Source organism: Mustela putorius, unplaced genomic scaffold (assembly GCF_011764305.1).
Source record: "Mustela putorius furo isolate JIRA1106 unplaced genomic scaffold, ASM1176430v1.1 tig00003987_pilon_pilon_pilon, whole genome shotgun sequence".
Lineage (NCBI taxonomy): Eukaryota > Metazoa > Chordata > Mammalia > Carnivora > Mustelidae > Mustela > Mustela putorius.
The window spans coordinates 7,303,319-7,323,615 of NW_025422126.1; the positions used below are offsets into that span (position 1 = coordinate 7,303,319).

General features: G+C 36.7%; 1 protein-coding gene across 3 annotated transcripts in view; it reads left to right on the top strand.

Annotated features, from left to right (window-relative positions):
- Positions 1 to 20,297, top strand: part of ACER3 (alkaline ceramidase 3) — a 165,927-nt gene that overhangs the window by 115,370 nt on the left and 30,260 nt on the right. For all 3 annotated transcript variants that reach the window (XM_004767988.2, XM_045071403.1, XM_004767987.2), the window contains 3 exons: positions 2,873 to 2,925; positions 5,312 to 5,393; positions 8,310 to 8,345. In XM_004767988.2, the coding sequence (XP_004768045.1) occupies positions 2,873 to 2,925; positions 5,312 to 5,393; positions 8,310 to 8,345 (171 nt within the window). The remainder of the gene's footprint in view (positions 1 to 2,872; positions 2,926 to 5,311; positions 5,394 to 8,309; positions 8,346 to 20,297) is intronic.

A 20,297-nucleotide genomic window follows, 5' to 3' on the forward strand; every position in this document is an offset into this window, starting at 1 on the left:
GACACTGGTGCTTTCCCATGTGGCCCTGCTTGGCATGGCATGTCACTTCTTAGGAACTGCCTTTTCAGTGGCAGTCATTTCCTGATCTGTTGGCTTCACCATACCCGAAAAATAATAAAACCTGTATTTTAAACACACTAACACCACTACGGACTGCCTTGTGTCCCCTCAGAATTCATATGTTGAATCTCTAGTTCCCTATGTGACAATATTTGGAGATGGGGCCTTAAATGGTTATTAGGTTTAAATGAGGTTTTTGTGATGGGACTAGCGCCCTTATAAGAAGAGACCAGAGAGCTTCCTCTCCCTCTCCACCATGTGAGAATACAGTGAGAAGGCAGCCATCTGTAAGCCAAGAAGAGAAACTTCGCCAAGCACCAAATCTCTACGATCATCTTAAACTTCCTAGCCTCCAGAACTATAAGAAATAAATTCAGTTGTTTAAAGTATCCAGTCTAAGGTATTTTGTTGCCACCCAAGCTGATGGAGACCGCCACCTAGCTAAAACATTTTCAGTGGTTTGCCGTTGCTTTTAAGATAAAATTAAGAAATTCTTTCAGCCTAAAACATTTGCCTGATTGGTTTACTGCTTATCTCCAGCCTCATTTCATATCCTTTCTCTTCATCATTAATTAAGCTTCAGTCACAATGGACATATTTCAGATTTTTAAGTTTCCTTCCTGCAGCAGGACCTTTGCACATTATGTTCCCACTACTTAGGGGTTCTCATCTTCCCCTCAGTCCCTCTTTACCTTACTCATATCTGCATGTTTCAGGACTCAGTTTATGTGTCACTTCTTTAAGGAAATCTTCACGACTCCTTATATGAAGGCCCTTGTTTTTTGATCATGGTGCTTGGTACTTTTCCATCATAGCACTTACTATAATTGGAATTAAACATTTATTTGTGTCTTTAACTTTCTAGGGTTTTTCACCCTGGCTAGACTGTAAAGCATGAGGGCAAGGGTTATCTTATCTCCTGCATATAGCATAGTTCGAGGCACATAGTAGGTAGTTAATAGATATTTGTCGAATGAGTGAATAAAAGAGTGACAATAATTATTTTAGCTGCCTTTATAAACTGTATAGATAGACCTATGGATAATATGGAGAAAACAGATCTTTTCATGTCCTATCCTCCAAATACATGAATAGAAGTTCTCCTAAAATGGGTCATTTAAATACCTCAGTACTACATTGTGGAAAGGCCAAATAATTAGACACATATTTTGCTAACACATGAAAACTGAAGTAAAGAAGATATAAATGCAAATGATGTTTAATATAAAGCCAGGGGATTGTGGTTCAAAATTTCAAATAGAGGAATCTTCTTTATATCAGAAACCTTGTGGTAGATATTATGATCCTGTGCCAACTTTTTTGAACGTGTGAAAGTGATTAAAGTGAAAAGTTTTGGAGACAACTTAATGTAGAGGTATGCCCCAGAGTGAGTTTAAAAGCGGGCTCTATTACTTATTAGCTCTGTGATCTTAAACAAATTACTTAAATTGTCTAAACCTCAGAGTTCTCATCTTGGGATAGAGATAATAGGATCTACCTTGGAATTTTTGTTAAACTTAAATGAGATAATGAATGTAAAACACTTAACTATAAGACCCTGCACATATGCTATTTCATTATTCCAGTAATTTACCAGAATATATTACTTTGTGTAAACACTCTTCCTTCTTCCTAGAATGTATTTCTCTACCACCGATTTCATTTCCTGCCACCACCTTCTCTGGTTTCTGTGACCCCCTTTTGTTGGAATCTTTATATCTAATCCCATGTTTTTCATTTCCTTCCCTCACTAGACTGTGAGGGCATTGACTGCATCTTGTTTCCATTATATCCTCAGCAACTAACACATTGCCTGGCACATAGTGAATATATTATTAAATAATTAATTAAATGCATATCTAGTGAATAAGTAAATAATATAGGATTGGCTTAAGGATTAGAAATAACCTATCTGCAACATTTAGCTTAATGTCTAACTTGTAGTTTAATACATATAGCTATTGTTATTATTACTAATAATATTTTTGAGAAACATAGGTTACTTAGATTAACTAAATGATTTTGCTGCCATTAATATCCCTTCTTATATGTATTAGTGAAAATTTTACCCACCTTAGGTGTTCTAGGAAAAGGGAAAGTGCAAAAGAATATTTATAGGACCCCCAGACCTGTAGATGGTAGACCTCATTCTTTCCTGGAAGTATGAGATCATAGTTTGTGGTACTGAATGAGCTGGGTGGTCCAGTGAATCAGGTGTCCTACTTAGGCATGTACATTAGGGTAGATAGGTAGATGGACGAGCTTGTTTGTTCAATGAGAGTAAACCAACCACCATAAGTAGAGGGCAGGGAAAGGTGAAAGAAAGAGACAGGCCACTCCTGGTTTGTAGGTGGCAGTTTTAATAAAAAGAGAGTGCCTACATACAGGGTTCATCTTGGGTGGCAACAATGGGTCCCCCACCTGCCCATCAAAACTTGAAAGTGTGTAAAGAGGACTTCGTTCAGCCAGATATACTATATAAGTGTTTTCAACACCACATCACTATCTCAAGACTGTCCTTGGAACAGCCTCTGGGAGCAAGAAAGACAAGTGGAAGTTACTCCTCTTCCAAGGATAGGAGGGAGTGAGGAGCTTCCAATCGCCTGGGTCCAGCTCATAGGTTAACTGACGGTCACGTCCTTTCAGTGACCTTCCCCAACACTCAAATTAGATGTTAAATATATGAAAGTTATTAGTAAAAGATACTAGGTGAGAGGTGACTATAATAATCATTCTGATGTTTTATTTTGATTTGTATAATAATTGTACCTCTGCAATATTCAAGTCTTCTTATCTTTTTTGTTTCTTATAGCTATTGGATGAACTCCCAATGATTTACAGCTGTTGTATATTTGTGTACTGCATGTAAGTGCTTATGTTTAAAATTCCATTGTTTAATATATTTTAAAATTAATTTTCACCTCATAATTAAGTAATGTAATTAACCCTATTACATTATACTGGGAGATTGTAATAGTGTAAAAGGTTATTACTTCTGTGATCTCCATGTAGAGAATAAGCTGTGGGAAATTATAATAATGTTGCTATTAACTTTTATGATCTCAAAACCCTAACTAAACTCTTACTAAAACTCTTACTAAAATCTGACTTAAAGAATTTTGACTTAAATTGTATAATCTGCATTTCCTTGAGTTATGAATATAGATAAAAATGTTACATATTATACCATAGAAATAATATATATGTACTTTGTACCTATAATTGTGGTAGGTATTATACAAATCCTCTGTAATTCTTCCAGTTGTGCAAGATAAATGGGTATTATCCCCATTTTATAGATGATAAAGTGAAGCACATAGGGATTTAGTAACTTGTCTAAGGATATAAGCAAAACGTGTGCTTAGGTGACTTGCCTAAGGCCATGTAGCTGGTGTCAGAGTTGGAAATTGAACTACAAATTTAATAAGCTTACTTTCTAACCATGCATTTAATTCTATAGCACTAGTGCTTAAAACTTCTCTAAACCCCTTATGTGATGATTATCTCTTTTTAGTATGATCATTATTACTAGTTCAAGTATATTTAGTATATTTTCTTCTTCTTCTGTCTTTTTTTTTTTTTTTTTTTTGTGGAGAGAGTGTGTGCTAGTGGAAGTAGTAGGTGATTGGGGAGGCAGTTAGAGAGGGAGAGAGAGAGAGAATCCCTTACAAATCCACATTCAGTACGGAGCCTTATGTGGGGCTCTGTCTCAAGACCCTGAGTTCATGACCTGAGCTGACATCACAAGTCCGATGCTTAACTTAACTGACTGAGCCACCAAGGTACCTCAAGAATATTTTTGTCTAAAGATATCTAAAAATCAGAATTCTGTGATATTATTTAAAGAGCTCATGTGGGGGCACCTGGGTGCCTCAGTTGGTTAAGCATCTGCCTTTGGCTCAGGTCATGATCCCAGGGTCCTGGGATCCAGCCACGCCTTGGGCTCCCTGCTCGGGTTTGCTTCTCTCTCTCCCTCTCTCCATCTGCCCCTCCCCCTGCCCTGGTTCTTTCTGTCTCTCTCTTTCAAATAAATAAATAAAATCTTTTAAAAATAAAATTAAAAAGCTCATCTGAAACTTTTCTGTAAAGGGACAGTAGTAATGATGTTAAGTTTCATGGGCCTATCTCTGTTGCAGCTCTTCAGCTCTGCTGCTGTAGCAGTGAAGCAGCCATAGATAATATGTAAACAAATGAGTTTGACTGTTCCAGTAAAATATTATATACAAAAACAAGTTTGGGCCTTTGGGCAGTAGTTTATTGCTCCTGATCTAGAAAAGTACTTTCAGGTGAGCTTTTTAAAAATAAGTCATCAAGTCACAGAATATGAAAGTAAAAGAGACCTTAGAAATCATCTGGGCCAACCATCTTTCTGTAGAGATAAGGAAATAGGAGTTGGGTCCAATTCCTACAGCCAATTAATGAGTAAACTGAGAACTTTCCTGCTGCTTCTACTAAAACATAGGTTCAAAGGTTGGATATCTAACCCATGGTCAAATATTTGTTCTTATTTCCTCATTTACTGAGTATTTGCTAGCCTAGTGATTAGATATGATTAGACACATGAGAAAAAGATTTTATCCCTGCACACAAAGAGTTCACAGTCTGGTTGAGGAGATCCATAAAGAGACAATTATAATAGAGTGATATTTTCTGTAATAGTGTGCCTTACTCAGGGATGGCTCATTGCAAGATTTAGAAACATACTCAAGCCAGCTTGACTTAAGAGAGATTTATTTAGAGGACATGAGGAAATTATATGAAACCCAATAACAGGAAGTACAGCCTGACTACAATTCAAGGGCAGCTTACCTTTCCCACCCTTTTTTCTCCATTCCTTCTTCTCTGCATGGTCTCATCTTTGAATTTGCTTTCTTTTTCCATCCGTGCATGTCACTTTTCTGCTCATTCTTCTTCTTTTTCACTCAGTTTAGCTGCCCAAATATCAGCATCAGACTTTGAATCCATAAAGCTTTATACTTTGACTCCTCACATTTAATTGATTCAGTCTCTGACTCCCAAACTCCCAAGTTTTCAGGAGAGAGCCTCTCTTTGACCCAGTTAAAGCCAGGTGCCTTCTCTTGATTTCTCCAGCCTCTTAGAGGTGGTGCAGATTCTCTGAGATGAGAGTTTGGGTGGGAGGAAATGATGGGCATCACTAGACCCAAAGGTCTGTATACAAGTGGTAAGACAGCATTCTATTTTACTAGTTATATATTTTAAAATAAGTTTCTTTCTCTCTCTTTTTTTAAAGGTTTGAATGCTTCAAGATGAAGAACTCTGTAAACTACCACCTGCTTTTTATCTTAGTTCTATTCAGTTTAATAGTAACCACAGTAAGTCATACTTTGTTTTTAATAGATGAAGCATGTGATGTGGGTTTGAGAATTGTCAGAGTATAGGTAGTACTAGAAATGTGAGAATAGATGAACTGGCACAGAGAGAGCATGAACCATTAAGATGACCAAAGATGCAGCCCTATGGAATACTTTTTTTTTTAACAGAGATAAACGAGAGTATACAGTTATGATACTGTACCCTAAAAGTTGCAGTTGATTTGTCTTGTTCGCTATTCATAGCCTGTCGGTATGCAAACTTCCATAATGCCTAAAGATTTCAATAAGAGCCATCACTTTAAATATAAAAAGTATATACATTTAGGGTATAAAACATGATACTTTGATACATAGTGAAATGATTAATTTAGGTAAGCTAATTAACATATCTTCAAACATGTATGTGTGTGAGAGAGTGAGAGATGAGACCCCCTGAAATCTATTCTCTCAGCAAATTGCCAGTGTTCAACCCAGTATTAACCATAATCACTACGCTATACATGGGAATACTGACATTTGAGGGTCAGGCAGAAGAAATGGAGCCAGCAAAGGAGACCTAGAATAAGTAATCAGAGATATAGGAAAATGAAAGAGCCCAATATCACAGAGTACAAAAAGATTTCCAGAAGAAGTAACAGTGTTAGTTGCCTCTAAGAGGATGAGTAAAATACAGATTGAAGTTTGACCTATAAAAATTTTAGTTAAAAGACCAGGTAACCCCAATAAGGATACTGTCAACAATAGATTGATAGAGGCAGAAATTAGGTATCAGTGAACTGAGAAGGTGAATAGGAGGTTGAAAGAACAGGTACACTATTTCCTTATGCTTCTACCCTGCACTGTGTAGTCCTTCATATAAACTACATGTTCATTGATCATGAGAGAATCCTTGTGTTTCAGAGGTGAAAGGAAGTCTTATAAAAGAAGAGACTAGGGGACACCTGGGTGACTCAGTCTGTTAAGCATCTGCCTTGGGCCCAGGTCATGATCTCAGGGTCCTGGGATTGTGCCCCACATCGGGCTTTCTGCTCAGCAGGGAGTCGTCTTCTCCTTCTCACTCTCCTTATGTGCTCTCTCCCTCTCTCTGTCTCAAATAGATCTTAAGAAAAAAAAAAAGAGAGTGAGAGACTAAAGTCTAGAGAGTTTTAGACCAAATTTATGTGGAGAATTGTGGCAGAGTCAAAACTGGACCACTTTGTAAGTTCAGAACTGATGTGATCAGAATTATAGGCTTGGGAGTCAGTCAGATCCGAGTTTGTAGCAACATAGTTACTTAATAACTAGGAACCTTGGGCAAGTTACTTAATCTCTCTGTATTAATTTCCTCATCTGTAAAATGAAGATAATAATAGCATACATTTTGTATTAGTTGTGAAAATTAATACCTGGCACACAGTAAGAACTCCATAATTCTTTTGCCTTAAAATATGTCTTTAAGAGGCATGTCCTTTTGCATTTCTTCTATTAATAGCAGTAGGAATATGAAACTATACAAAGGGAAGTTAATATTTTGAAACAACACATTTCAGAAATGAAAAGCATTCTTCCTTACTGAGTTTAGAGTTACAGACATATAGTGTCTCATAAACATCTTACTATTAAAGTTCTGTGGGTGCTTAAAGGAAATAATCTGCTTTTATTGTGTGAGGACAGGAACTTCCTTCTGGAATAAGAAATTTTGTAGCCAAATTGTAAAATTACATAAAATTTTTGTGAGGTCAGCACTACTTTAAATGAGCATATAGAGATAGCAAAGCACAAGCTTTGCTGTCAAAGAGATGATTGCCTTGTTGGGGAGAGAAACAAACCATTAAGTTATATGACATTTATACGTGGTCAGTGAGGGCACAAAGGAGGGTGAATGGCTGCTTCTGCTGAATGGAGAAAGGACCGGGAAAGGCTTCTAGAAAAAGGGATAGTTTTAGCTGGATATTGGAAGACGAATGTTTGCCAGCAGGGGAGGATTTCTAAACAAATTAAAGAGTAGCATGTTTAAATATGTGGAAGCACTATACTTTCTGGAGCCTAGGATGAGAAAGGGGAAAGATGAGAGCAGTGAGAGCAGGCAGAAAGTCAGGAGTGAGATCATGCAAAGCTTTGAAATTTGGACTTTGTATTATAAGTGTTCGGAGCCCTTTCAGGATTATGATTTGAATTTTCCTTCTCTCTACCATGTCATTTTAAAGGCATATACTCCTACAGGGCAATAAATGGCATGCTAAATCTTTAATAGACATTGAACTTAATTACCCAAGTGATATTAGAGCCTAAAACTGAGTTTGTGTAATTGGAAATTCATTTAGGTGGTGAGTTATGTAACTAGATGAGTGTGTTAGAGGTTTGGGAAGTAAAAAAAAGCACAAGAAATTTGTTAAATGCTTTCAGTTATTGAGCATGCATTATATTGCTAAATTGTTTCATGTATTTTAGCTTATTATTCCCATTATCTGGATTAGGAAAAATTTAGTCTTTTGGTTAAGTGATTTGCTCAAGGTCTATAGCAAATAAGTGGCAGACTCTGAAATTTATCACCTGTCTCTAAGTCCAGTGTTCTTTCTGTTGTAGAACAAAATGTGTTATAGACATTGTCAACAGAACCTCTTCAACCCACATGAGTAACTGTGTACCTTTGCCCTTCCTTGATGCTGATGTAGAAGGCAAGAGGCCAGAGTAATCCACAATAACTGAAAAATTTGTTTACCATGGTAAAGCTAGCACTGGTGGAGACCCATCTGAAGGTGCTAGCCTTTCTGTGGCCCGCCACCTAATCTGATTGGTTTTATGTGGCTATAGTCAGATCTAAGTAGCATACTAGGGAAGCAAGAGAGATTTGGGATTTGCAGAATTGTTAGAATAAGTTTTCTTCACCTTCATTAATGCACTTCATTTACCTGTTTTTCTTTTAATATTTTGTAGGTTTACCTTAAGGTAAAGGAGCCTATATTCCATCAGGTAATTTAAAAAAATTATTACACACGTGATTGTTTAACAGTACTTGCCTGCATTGTGTTTCCTTTTCTGGTAAATTATATGCAATACAATTTCTGAAAATAAAATGGTAGATGTCCTATGAAAGTGTTTAAAACAGAGTTTGCAAACTCAAGTGCCTAAAGGATACCAGTGCCCAGGCCCAGCTGTCTTTAGTAGTCAGTATACAAGTGTAGCATTGCTCTTATAAGAAAAATCAAAGTATTCATGTACATACACATACAAGGTCCTTTTTATGACATCATTTTCTAGAAAAGATAGACTGAAGATTCCCCAAATATTTCCCTCCTAGTATTTTATGAGTTTTTTAAGGTGGGAGATTATTTACATTGAGGAGAGCAGACATAGGAAACTTTTCCGTAGGAAATAATGATTTAAGTATATCCCATAATGAAACCAGAGGAAAATAAAGTAGCAGTCCCCAAATAGAGCCATTGTTCATTGAGTGCTGTCATGTGCCTGGCATTATGCCATTACTGCACAGACTCTGATCTCCCCAGCAGTTCTACAAATTAAGGATTATTGTTCACATTTTAAAGGAAATGAACTCAGAGATACTAAGAATTTATCCAGCTTTACACAGTTATTAAGGGGCAGAGCCAGGATTGTAACCTAGATTTGACTCCTATCACAATTCTTTTAACAAACTGGAAAACAAACAAATAATAAATAAATAAGGACACATTTCAAGAGTATCAGAAGCCTTGCAGTTTTAGAATATTTTGTGCTTACTTAAAAAGTAAGTGTTCCTGTATCTTTTTAAACTTCAGCTAGATAATAATCATCTAACTGAAATATGTTCCTTAAAATAAATTCCAAAAGCACGTTATTGTGCTTTGCTTTTCTACAGGCAAGCCTAAAGTAGATGTTACCAGAGAAAACATCCTCACTTCCTTAATATTTTAACTTGAAGTATGTCATTATGGAATTACCTCTTTATGAAGAAAGATTTACTGACACAGTGTAGAGGATGAAGTTTATGTGTATTAAGTATACTTCAGCTTTTGTAAATTTATGATTTGTCTTTATAAGAAAGAAAAATCATAAGAGCAAAAAAACCAAAATATGGAAATTTGGGGTTAATTTTTATAAACTTATGTCCATCAATTTTCCATTTTGTGTTTTAGACTATTTTACACTATGTTTATGTAATAAAATTAACAAACTGTTCATTTAACTTCCCATGCTGCAACTTTCATGTGTTTTTTTCAGTAATAAGTATTTTCTTTTCTGTATATAGTGGTAAATGTTTGCTACTAGGAAGGAAGGGAGGGAAGGATGAAAGCTTAGAACTATGGGTTATACACTAGGCCTTCTCAGGAGAGAAGTGAAGAAGTAGAGAAATGGTAGGGTGAAGTAGATAAGTAGTCTCAAGGTAGAAGACAAGTATTCATTTAACAGATGTCCACTGTGTACCTTCTCAGTACCAAATTCTGAGCTCAAAGTTGGAAATAGAGGGGCAGTGGAGCAAAAAATGTGAATACCTAAAATCAGGCAGACCTGGATACAAATCAAGTGTCTACTTACTAACTGTATACCCTGGACAAATTACTTACCTTCTTTGAGCTTTGGTTTCCTCATTATTCCACAAACACTTTAAGTGCTTTCAGTATGCCAGATGCTGTACTAGGCATAAAAGGGATACTAGTGAATAAAATAACAGTGTCTCTGCTCTTGAGGGGCTCATTATCCTCTATGTCTAAAATTGTATAATAATCTCCTAAGATTGTCTGAGGATTAAAGGATGTACTGCAGGGGCACCTGGCTGGCCCAGTCAGTAGAGCATGTGACTTCATCTCTGGGTTGTAAGTTTGAGCCCTATGTTGGGTGTAGAGATGACTTAAGAATAAAATCTTCTAAAAAATAAAAATAAATTTAAAAATAAATGAAATAAGAGGGTTCCCCTTTCTCCACATCCCCTCTAACACATGTTGTTTCCTGTCTTGTTAATTTTGGCCATTCTAACTGGTCTAAGGTGATATCTCACTGTGGTTTTAATTTGAATCTCCCTGATGGCTAGTGATGATGAGCATTTTTTCATGTGTCTGGTAGCCATTTGTATGTCTTCATTGGAGAAGTGTCTGTTCATATCTTCTGCCCATTTTTTGATATGATTGTCTGTTTTGTGTGTGTTGAGTTTGAGGAGTTCTTTATAGATCCTGGATATCAACCTTTTGTCTGTATTGTCATTTGCAAATATCTTCTCCCATTCTGTGGGTTGCCTCTTTGTTTTGTTTTTTTTTTTTTTTACTGTTTCCTTTGATTTTGATGAAGTCCCAAAAGTTTATTTTTGCTTTTGTTTCCTTTGCCTTTGGAGACATATCTTGAAAGAAGTTGCTATGGCTGATATCGAAGAGATTACTGCCTATGTTCTCCTCTAGGGTTCTGATGGATTCCTGTCTCACGTTGAGGTCTTTTATCCATTTTGAGTTTATCTTTGTGTACGGTGTAAGAGAATGGTCGAGTTTCATTCTTCTACATATAGCTGTCCAGTTTTCCCAGCACCATTTATTGAAGAGACTGTCTTTTTTCCACTGTATATTTTTTCCTGTTTTGTTGAAGATTAATTGGCCATAGAGTTGAGGGTCCATATCTGGGCTCTCTACTCTGTTCCACTGGTCTATGTGTCTGTTTTTATGCCAGTACCATGCTGTCTTGGTGATCACAGCTTTGTAATAAAGCTTGAAATCAGGTAACATGATGCCCCCAGTTTTATTTGTTGCTACATTTCAACATTTCCTTAGCGATTCGGGGTCTCTTCTGATTCCATAGAAATTTTTGGATTATTTGCTCCATCTCTTTGAAGAATACCGGTGGAATTTTTATCGGAATGACATTAAAAGTATAGATTGCTCTAGGCAGTATAGATATTTTAACAGTGTTTATTCTTCCGATCCAAGAGCATGGAATGGTCTTCCATCTTTTTGTGTCTTCTTCAATTTCTTTCATGAGTGTTCTATAGTTCCTCGAGTACAGATCCTTTACCTCTTTGGTTAGGTTTATTTCCAGGTATCTTATGGTTCTTGGTGCTATAGTAAATGGAATCAATTCTCTAATTTCCCTTTCTGTATTTTTGTTGTTAGTGTATAAGAAAGCCACTGATTTCTGCACATTGACTTTGTATCCTGCCACGTTGCTGAATTGCTGTATGAATTCTAGTAGTTTGGAGGTGGAGTCCTTTGGGTTTTCCATATAATCATGTCATCTGCGCAGAGAGAGAATTTGACTTCTTCATTGCCAATTTGGATACCTTTTATTTCTCTTTGTTGTCTGATTGCTGTTGCTAGGACTTCTAATACTATGTTGAACAAGAGTGGTGAAAGTGGGCATCCTTGTCTTGTTCCTGATCTCAGTGGGAATGCTGCAAGCTTTTTCCCATTGAGGATGATATTTGCTATGGGTCTTTCATAGATAGATTTTATGAAATTCAGGAATGTTCCCTCTATCCCTATACTTTGAAGCGTTTTAATCAGAAATGGATGCTGGATTTTGTCAAATGCTTTTTCTGCATCAATTGAGAGGACCATGTGGTTCTTCTCTTTTCTCACATTAACTTGTTCTATGATATTGATTGATTTGCGAATGTTGAGCCATCCTTGTAGCCCAGGGATGAATCCCACCTAGTCATGGTGGATAATCTTTTTAATGTGCTTACACTGTTGGTGGGAATGCAAGTTGGTGCATCCTCTTTGGAGAACAGTGTGGAGATTCCTCAAGAAATTAAAAATAGAACTTCCCTATAACCCTGCAATTGCACTCCTGGGTATTTACCCCAAAGATACAGATGTCATGAAAAGAAGGGCCATCTGTACCCCAATGTTTATAGCAGCAATGGCCACGGTCACCAAACTGTGGAAAGAACCAAGATGACCTTCAACGGACAAATGGATAAGGAAAATGTGGTCCATATACACTATGGAGTATTATGCCTCCATCAGAAAGGATGAATACCCAACTTTTGTAGCAACATGGATGGGACTGGAAGAGATTATGCTGAGTGAAATAAGTCAAGCAGAGAGAGTCAATTATCATATGGTTTCACTTATTTGTAGAGTATAACAAATAGCATGGAGGACATGGGGAGTTAAAGAGGAGAAGGGAGTTGGGAGAAATTGGAAGGGGAGGTGAACCATGAAAGACTATGGACTCTGAAAAACATTCTGAGGGGTTTGGAGTGGTGGGGGGGGGGTGGGAGGTTGGGGTAGCAGGTGGTGGGTATTATAGAGGGCACGGATTGCATGGAGCACTGGGTGTGGTGAAAAAATAATGAATACTGTTATGCTGAAAAAAAAAAAGAAAGAATGCATATAAAATCCCTACCACATGGTAAGCAGTTAGTAAATGCTAATTAATATTAATAAACCAAAGTAAATAAGGCATGATTACTGTTCTCAGGGTCAGGAAGATAGACTTGTAAAAAAAAATATTTATAGTATGTAAAAACACTTTTAATGCAGACAAGGGTGCAGTCTCTCTGCTTACATGACTCATGATAGGATTACAAAATATCACGGTTGCATATAGCTAAAGTCTTATTTCCTCTAATATTGAAAAACAAAATCAGGAAGATGGTCTGCTATTGTGATACAGTAGTATTTCTTGCTATTTGTAATGTTTTATTTGAAGAGATCTTTGGCCCAAAGTCTAATCTGGAATATCCTTTCCTGTCCTGTTAAGTAATTAGAATTGATTTTCTTTTTAAGTAAGCTCTGCACCCAATGTGGGCTTGAACTCACCAGCCTGAGATCAAGAGCTGCAAGCTCTACCTACTCAGGCAAGCCAGACACCCCAGAATCAATATATTTTTTTGTATTCTATTCCTAATCGGTTTCTGGGTATCATCCTTAAAGAGAACTCCTTTTTCTAAGAATCTTTTGTCTATGTTTGTAGACTATCACTCTCATTCTTTTCTATCACTATTGATATTATGTATAGAAATTTAGAAAAATTATTTTGAAATTTGTAATTGGAAAATTGTTTTGGAATTTGTAATTGGAAAAATTGTTTTGAAATTTATGACTAGATTTACAGTAAGTTTAAAGATCTTAGAAGTAATGGAAAAGGAGGGAAAAGCAATGTTACCTAATATAAAGTAACTCTGGCTTGAGAGTTTGGAATTTGATTTCTTACCACTTCCAATTTCTTGAAGTTTGGAATCTCAAACCTTGCCGCTTCGTTATCCATGAACATGCTGTGCCTGTTCTTCAGTTTCCTCATCTATAATATGTTTAAAACAAGAAGAGGTTTTATTTCACAAGGGTAATATAAAAATACTATATAAGGTAAAGCACAAGGCAATAAATACAGTAATAGTGTGACACTGAAAATACCTATGAAGGTATAAGATGATGCAGTAAGTTTCTGCCTATGGTAATCACAGAAAGCTTCTGAAAGGAGATATTTGAGCTGGGACTAGACAGATAAGTGGTGGTGATACACAATTAGAAGGAAAGAGTTAATAAACACTTTTAAAATATCTGTCACAGCCAGGATGATTGTCTTGCTAACCAGATGAGCTTCCATGAAGGAGAAAATACTGATAACAGTTCTACTTTACTGTATTAAAACCCAAGGTGATCCAGACATCTTCAGAAGGGCCAAATGCTGTTTCTTTTTTTTATTTTTAATATTTTATTTATTTATTTGACAGACAGAGATCACAAGTAGGCAGAGAGGCAGGCAGAGAGAGAAGTGGAAGCAGGCTCCCCGCTGAGCAGAGAGCCCGATGTGGGGCTCGATCCCAGGACCCTGGGATCATGACCTGAGCCGAAAGCAGAGGCTTTAACCCACTGAGCCACCCAGGCGCCCCAAAATGCTGTTTCTTTAATTTGATGGCCTTGCAAAGGGTTATACTAAAACCATAAACCTGCTACATTCAGTAGAAATACTAATGTATCTTAAGAAACCAACAACAAAAAAAGTATACATGAAAATAGGATAAAAGAACTTTTAAGTCAGTGAACCTCTTTAAGCCAATTGATAAATCACTAATTGAATGTCTCAGATGAAATTTCATCTGTTATCTCAGAGAGTACTATTGATTAAAGCTTCCTGTCAAAGTAGATGTCTCCTAGAGATAGAGACATGACACATCAGTATTTTACTACTCTCCCTTCTAATTTAATACACTGTATGAACAATTTGAAAAACAGGAACTTAAGCAGATTTATGTAAATTTATTATTATTTTTAAAGACTCTATTTATTTGACAGGGAGAGAGAGAGTGCACAAGCAGAGGGAAAAGCAGACTCCCCACTGAGCAAGGAGCCCGATGTGAGGCTTGATGTGAGGCTCGATCTCAAGACCCTGAGATCATGATCTGATCTGAAGGCAGATGCTTAACCAACCGAGCCACCCAGGCGCCCCTCTTTTATATAGTTTATATAGATTGACTTACCTATTACCTTACACTAAATATCAACAAACCTATATAGAACTTACCATCTTCATTTTATAGGTGAGATAAATGAGAGTTAGAAAGGTTAAATAATTTGTCCAATGTTTCTCACCTAGTTACTAGGAGCTCTGAAAATTGAACCCAGGTCTTTTTTATTCCAAAGCCCATATTCCTTCTGTGATATGATAATACTCCTGTAGCAGATTACTTTGCAATTTAGTTTATTATCAAAATGAACATATTTTAGGTGAAAATTATAAAGAGCAAAAAAGATGTACTCTATTATCTTTTTATTTAAAAGATGACTAATACTAGAATATGCACAGAAAAAAGTTATGAAGGTTATGTGACTACCTCTAGGTGCAGGAGAAACTGCGAAATCAAGCTTTTATAAAAGCGGGACATATTGTCGGCCAAATAATATCAGTCTTCTACAAAGAAAAAAATAAAAGGAAAGGTTAGATACTGAGTGGATCACTGGCAGGGCCTGGCCACAGATCCTAGGAGAGAATCAGAATGTATGGTGTGGAGGTGTTTGTGGAAAGAAGAAAAGTAATTTGGAAAAGCCTCAGTGCACTGCCAGGGTATAGGTTCGAACTTATCCATTATTTGATATGTTTAGCATACTCCTTAAGCAATCCATTCCCCTTGACTTCTCTATGGTGATAATTCCTAAATATGTTTCTTCAGCTTAGATTTTTTCTTCTAAGATTTAGACCCAGATATCTAATATCTGTTCCCAGAGATATCTACATGGATATCTCACTGACACTTCAAACTTTGAACATACCTAGAAATGAAATCACCATTTTTCTCTCCAGTATTTCTTCTCTTCCTGTATTCCCTAACCCAAGGAAAATGTTACCATGCACCTAACTGCTAAAGTCGTAAACCAGGCCATCATTGACTTTCCCAACTCTTCTAACTGCCATATCAAATTATTATCAGTCCAAGCCCTAAATAGCTTTCTAATCTGTTTCTCTCTATTCCCACTCGTAGTACCCTGGTTCAGGCCCCATCACTCACCTAGGTTACTGTAATACCTCGTCATTGGTTGGTTTTCCATTGATCTTGGCTCCCTCTAATTCATTCTCCACCCAGCAAGAGAGGGATATCTTTCTAATACATGAGTGATCATGTTGCACTGTTGCTGAAACTTCCATTGACTTCCCTTTGTCTGTAAGATAAAGTTTAACTAATCATGATTTGAAAATGTAGACTTGACCTCTGGTTTTACCTTTCTGACTTCATTTTTCCCACTCTTTCCTCCAACAATATATTCTAGACATACTTTTTTTTATTCATGCCAGTTTACTTTTCTTCTAGATCCAATCACACACACACACCCTTTCTCTCTCTCTCTCTCTCTTTTTTTAGAGAGTGAGCACATGCACACGAGATCAGGAGGAGCAGAAGGAGAGGGTGAGAGAGAATCTCAGGCAGACCCTGACGCAAGGGCTTGATCTCAAGATACAAGATCATGACCTGAGCCTAAATCAAGAGTCCAACACCTAAATGACTGAGCCACCCAGGCGCCTCTCTTTTAGCTTCTCTTAATATTTCAATGGTTATTAATGATGTTTCTAGTAATGTTTCAGTTATAAAATTAAAAATTATATCCTCCATAAAAGTCTTTCTGATCTGCATAAGTCTAGGTGGCTTTCGAATGTACTTACAAAGTACTCTGTACAGTCCCTGTCACAGAATTAAATATTACATTTTTAATTGCCTGATTACTTATCTCTTTCCACACTAGATTGTAATTGCTGTGAGAGCAGTCATCATGCCTTCCTTGTTCACCATTAGAACATCATGGCTGCAGTTATGGATTTAATCTGACAATCAACCTCTAATCAGGTTTAATCTAATGCTGTGTTTACTTAGCTCTATAAAGAAATACATGGTAGAGAATATAGCAAGTATGATATGATATTTTCATCTTATCAGGAGATCCAGAGTTATGTATATATACAGATTCTTTTGTCCTCTCATCCACATAAGTTATGTATAGCTGCCAGGGATGACAGCTAAGTGTAGTGGAGGTCATTATAACACATAGGAGGTACAACCCCCTTTTCCTACCATTCTTTATGATGAACACCTTTCATTGTTCTAATGCAGGCCCCAAGCCTTTAACCTAGATGCAGTCCTTCACAACCAGAGCAGACATAACATTTTCCATTTATCTTAATTGTGATATTCAAGGCTGGGAAACTGAAGTCATTCTTAACCAGCCCTGCATCAAGACAATGCCTGATACTAATCCTTTGCTCCACACCATCATATCCCCAGGGTCTAGCACAATGCTCAATAAATATTTGTTGGAATCTACTGTTGTAGAGAGACTGCGAGTAGTAGGCAGGAGCCATTTCAAGGCTTTATAAAAGAGTCCACATGAAATATAAAGATATAGGAAGGTTGAAAGTGAAAGTGTGGTAAAGTATATATACCATGCAAACACTAAGCATAATTGTGTTATATGTGGATAGTTACTTTATTATAGAACAAAACAGACTTCAAGGGAAAAGCATTTCTCTTGTTAAGAAGGGCTTACCTCATAGCGTTAAAAATACTCAATTTGGGGGGCGCCTGGGTGGCTCAGTGGGTTAGGCCGCTGCCTTTGGCTCAGGTCATGATCTCAGGGTCTTGGGATCGAGTCCCGCATCGGGCTCTCTGCTCAGCGGGGAGCCTGCTTCCCTCTCTCTTGCCTGCCTCTCCATCTACTTGTGATCTCTCTTTGTCAAATAAATAAATAAAATCTTAAAAAAAAATCATTATCTAAAAATACTCAATTCGGAGTGCCTGGATGGCTCAGTGGTTTAAAGCCTCTGTCTTCTGTTCAGGTCATGATCCTAGGGTCCTGGGATCAAGCCCCGCATCAGACTCTCTGCTCAGCGAGGAGCCTGCTTCCTCCTCTCTCTCTCTCTGCCTGCCTCTCTGCCTGCTTGTGATCTCTGTCTGTCAAAAAAATAATTAAAAAAAATAATTCATCAGAAAATTATAATAACTTAAAATTTATATGTATCTAATATATGTAATGTCTCAAATATATAATGCAAAAATTGACAGAACTAAAAGAAAAATAGACAAATCTATAATTTTAGATTATTTTAATAGCTCTCACTAATTTATATAAGATGTAAAATATTTAAACAACATGCTTAAGAAACTTGATCCATGGGGCACCTGGGTGGCTCAGTCAACTGGGCAGCCAACTCTTGATTTTGGCTCAGGTCATGATCCTCAGGGTCCTGAGATAAAGCCCTATGTCAGGCTTCCCACTCAGCAGGGAGTCTACTTGAGGACTCTCACCCTCCCGCTCCTTCTGCCCCCCTCCCCGCTCATAGAGTCTCGCTCCCTGAAATTAACTAATTAAAAAGAAACTTGCCAGATGTAAAATACTGCATCCAACAATTGCAAAAGCACATTTTTTTTCAAGCCCTTAGAGAACATTTACAAAAATTTGCCATACACTTGCCCACACAGCATCTTAAATTTCAAAGAATTAGAATCAAAATATAATTTCTGACTGTAATGCAATTATATTAAATATAAGTAATAAAATTCTAAATAACACATGGATCAAAGAAATCATAGATACTGGAAAATACTTTGAGTTAAATCATAATGAAAACAAATATATGTTGGGGCGCCTGGGTGGCTCAGTTGTTGGGCATCTGCCTTTGGCTCAGGTGGTGATCCCAGGGTCCTGGGATCGAGCCCTACATTGGGAAGCCTGCTTCTCCTTCTTCCATTCCCCCTGCTTGTACTCCTTCTCTCGCTGTCTGTCTGTCTGTCAAATTAATAAATAAAATCTTTTTTAAAAATAAAATAAATAAATACATGTTAAAGCTTGTAGGTCTCTGCAAAATTAATACTTGGAGACAAATATTTAGCTTTAAAATGTGTATACCAAAAACAAAAGAAGAAGAAGAAGACCCAAAAGAGGAGTTTTGTTGTATATTTCAAGAAACAAGGGAAAGATAAATAGCAAAAATGAACACAATAGAAAACAAATATAGGGGTGCCTGGGTGGCTCAGTGGGTTAAGCCTCTGCCTTCAGCTCAGGTCATGATCTGAGGATCCTGGGATCGAGGCCCACATCGGGATCTCCACTTGGTGGGGAGCCTGCTTCTCCCTCTCTCTCTCTGCTTACTTGTGATCTCTCTCTGTCAAATAAATAAATAAAATCTTTAAAAAAAAAGAAAGAAGACAAATATAGAGAAAATCAGCAAAGCCATAAGTTTCTTCTTCAAAAAGACAAGTAAAGTTAACATATATCCATAGCAAATTTGATCAAGGAGGAAAAAGGCAAGCACAAGTAATACCAGAAATGAAAGGAGGATACCACATCAAATCCTAGAGGCATTAAAAAGTTAATTGACAGGGCGCCTGGGTGGCTCAGTGGGTTAAAGCCTCTGTCTTCGGCTCAGGTCATGATCCCAGGGTCCTGGGATCGAGCCCTGCATCGGGCTCTTTGCTCAGCAGGGAGCCTGCTTCCTCCTCTCTTTCTCTGCCTGCCTCTCTGCCTACTTGTAATCTTTGTCAAATAAAAATAAAATAAAATCTTTAAAAAAAAAGTTAATTGACTATTATGAGGGACATTATACCAATAAATTTAAAGTTTTATTTTTTAAGTGGACAGACTTCCTAGAAGTATAACCTGCTAAGAGAAATAAGTCAGAATGAAATGCCGTGTATTTTCACTCATAGGGAGAATTTAAGAAACAAAGGAAAATAAACAAACAAACAAACTTAACTATAAAAAACGAACAAGCTGTTGGTTACCAGAGAGGAGGGGAGATAAGTGAGATAAGTTGTGGGGGGGATCAAGAGTACACCTTTGATAAGGATTGAGTAATTTATAGAATTATCGAATAATGATGCAACAATTGTGATATTGTTGAATTACAGTAGTGATACTGTATACCTGAAACTAATCTAATAATTATACTGGAATTAATAGGAAAAAGAATAATTGTATTTGGGAACAGATTCTTGAAAGAATTAACATAAAGTGAGGTCATATGGATAGGCCATAATCCAGTATGACGGGTGTCCTTATAAAGAGAGATTAGGACACAGTTATATACAGAAGATCATATAAAGATGTGGGAAAAAGATAACCATCTATAAGCCTAAAAGAAAATCCCTCAGAGGAAACCAAACATGCTTGCACCTTTATCTTGAATTTCTAGCCTCCAGAAATATAAAGAAATAAATTTCTGTTGTTTAAGCAAAAAAAAACCCTAAAGTCATTTTTGTAATAATTATTACCTATTTGTTGAAATAGGTCCGCATTATTAGAAAGATATTATAAAATAAAAATAAAATGCATATTCAAATAATAATTTTATGAAATATTATTAGTAAATATATTTAGTTTTAAATGTTTTTTAAAAACAATTATTAAATTACATTTAATTTATTAGACATTATTATTAGATAGAAATGAAGTGGATATTAAGCAGCAGTGAAAATGAATACACCACAGCTCATATAACAAGCTGAATTAGTTC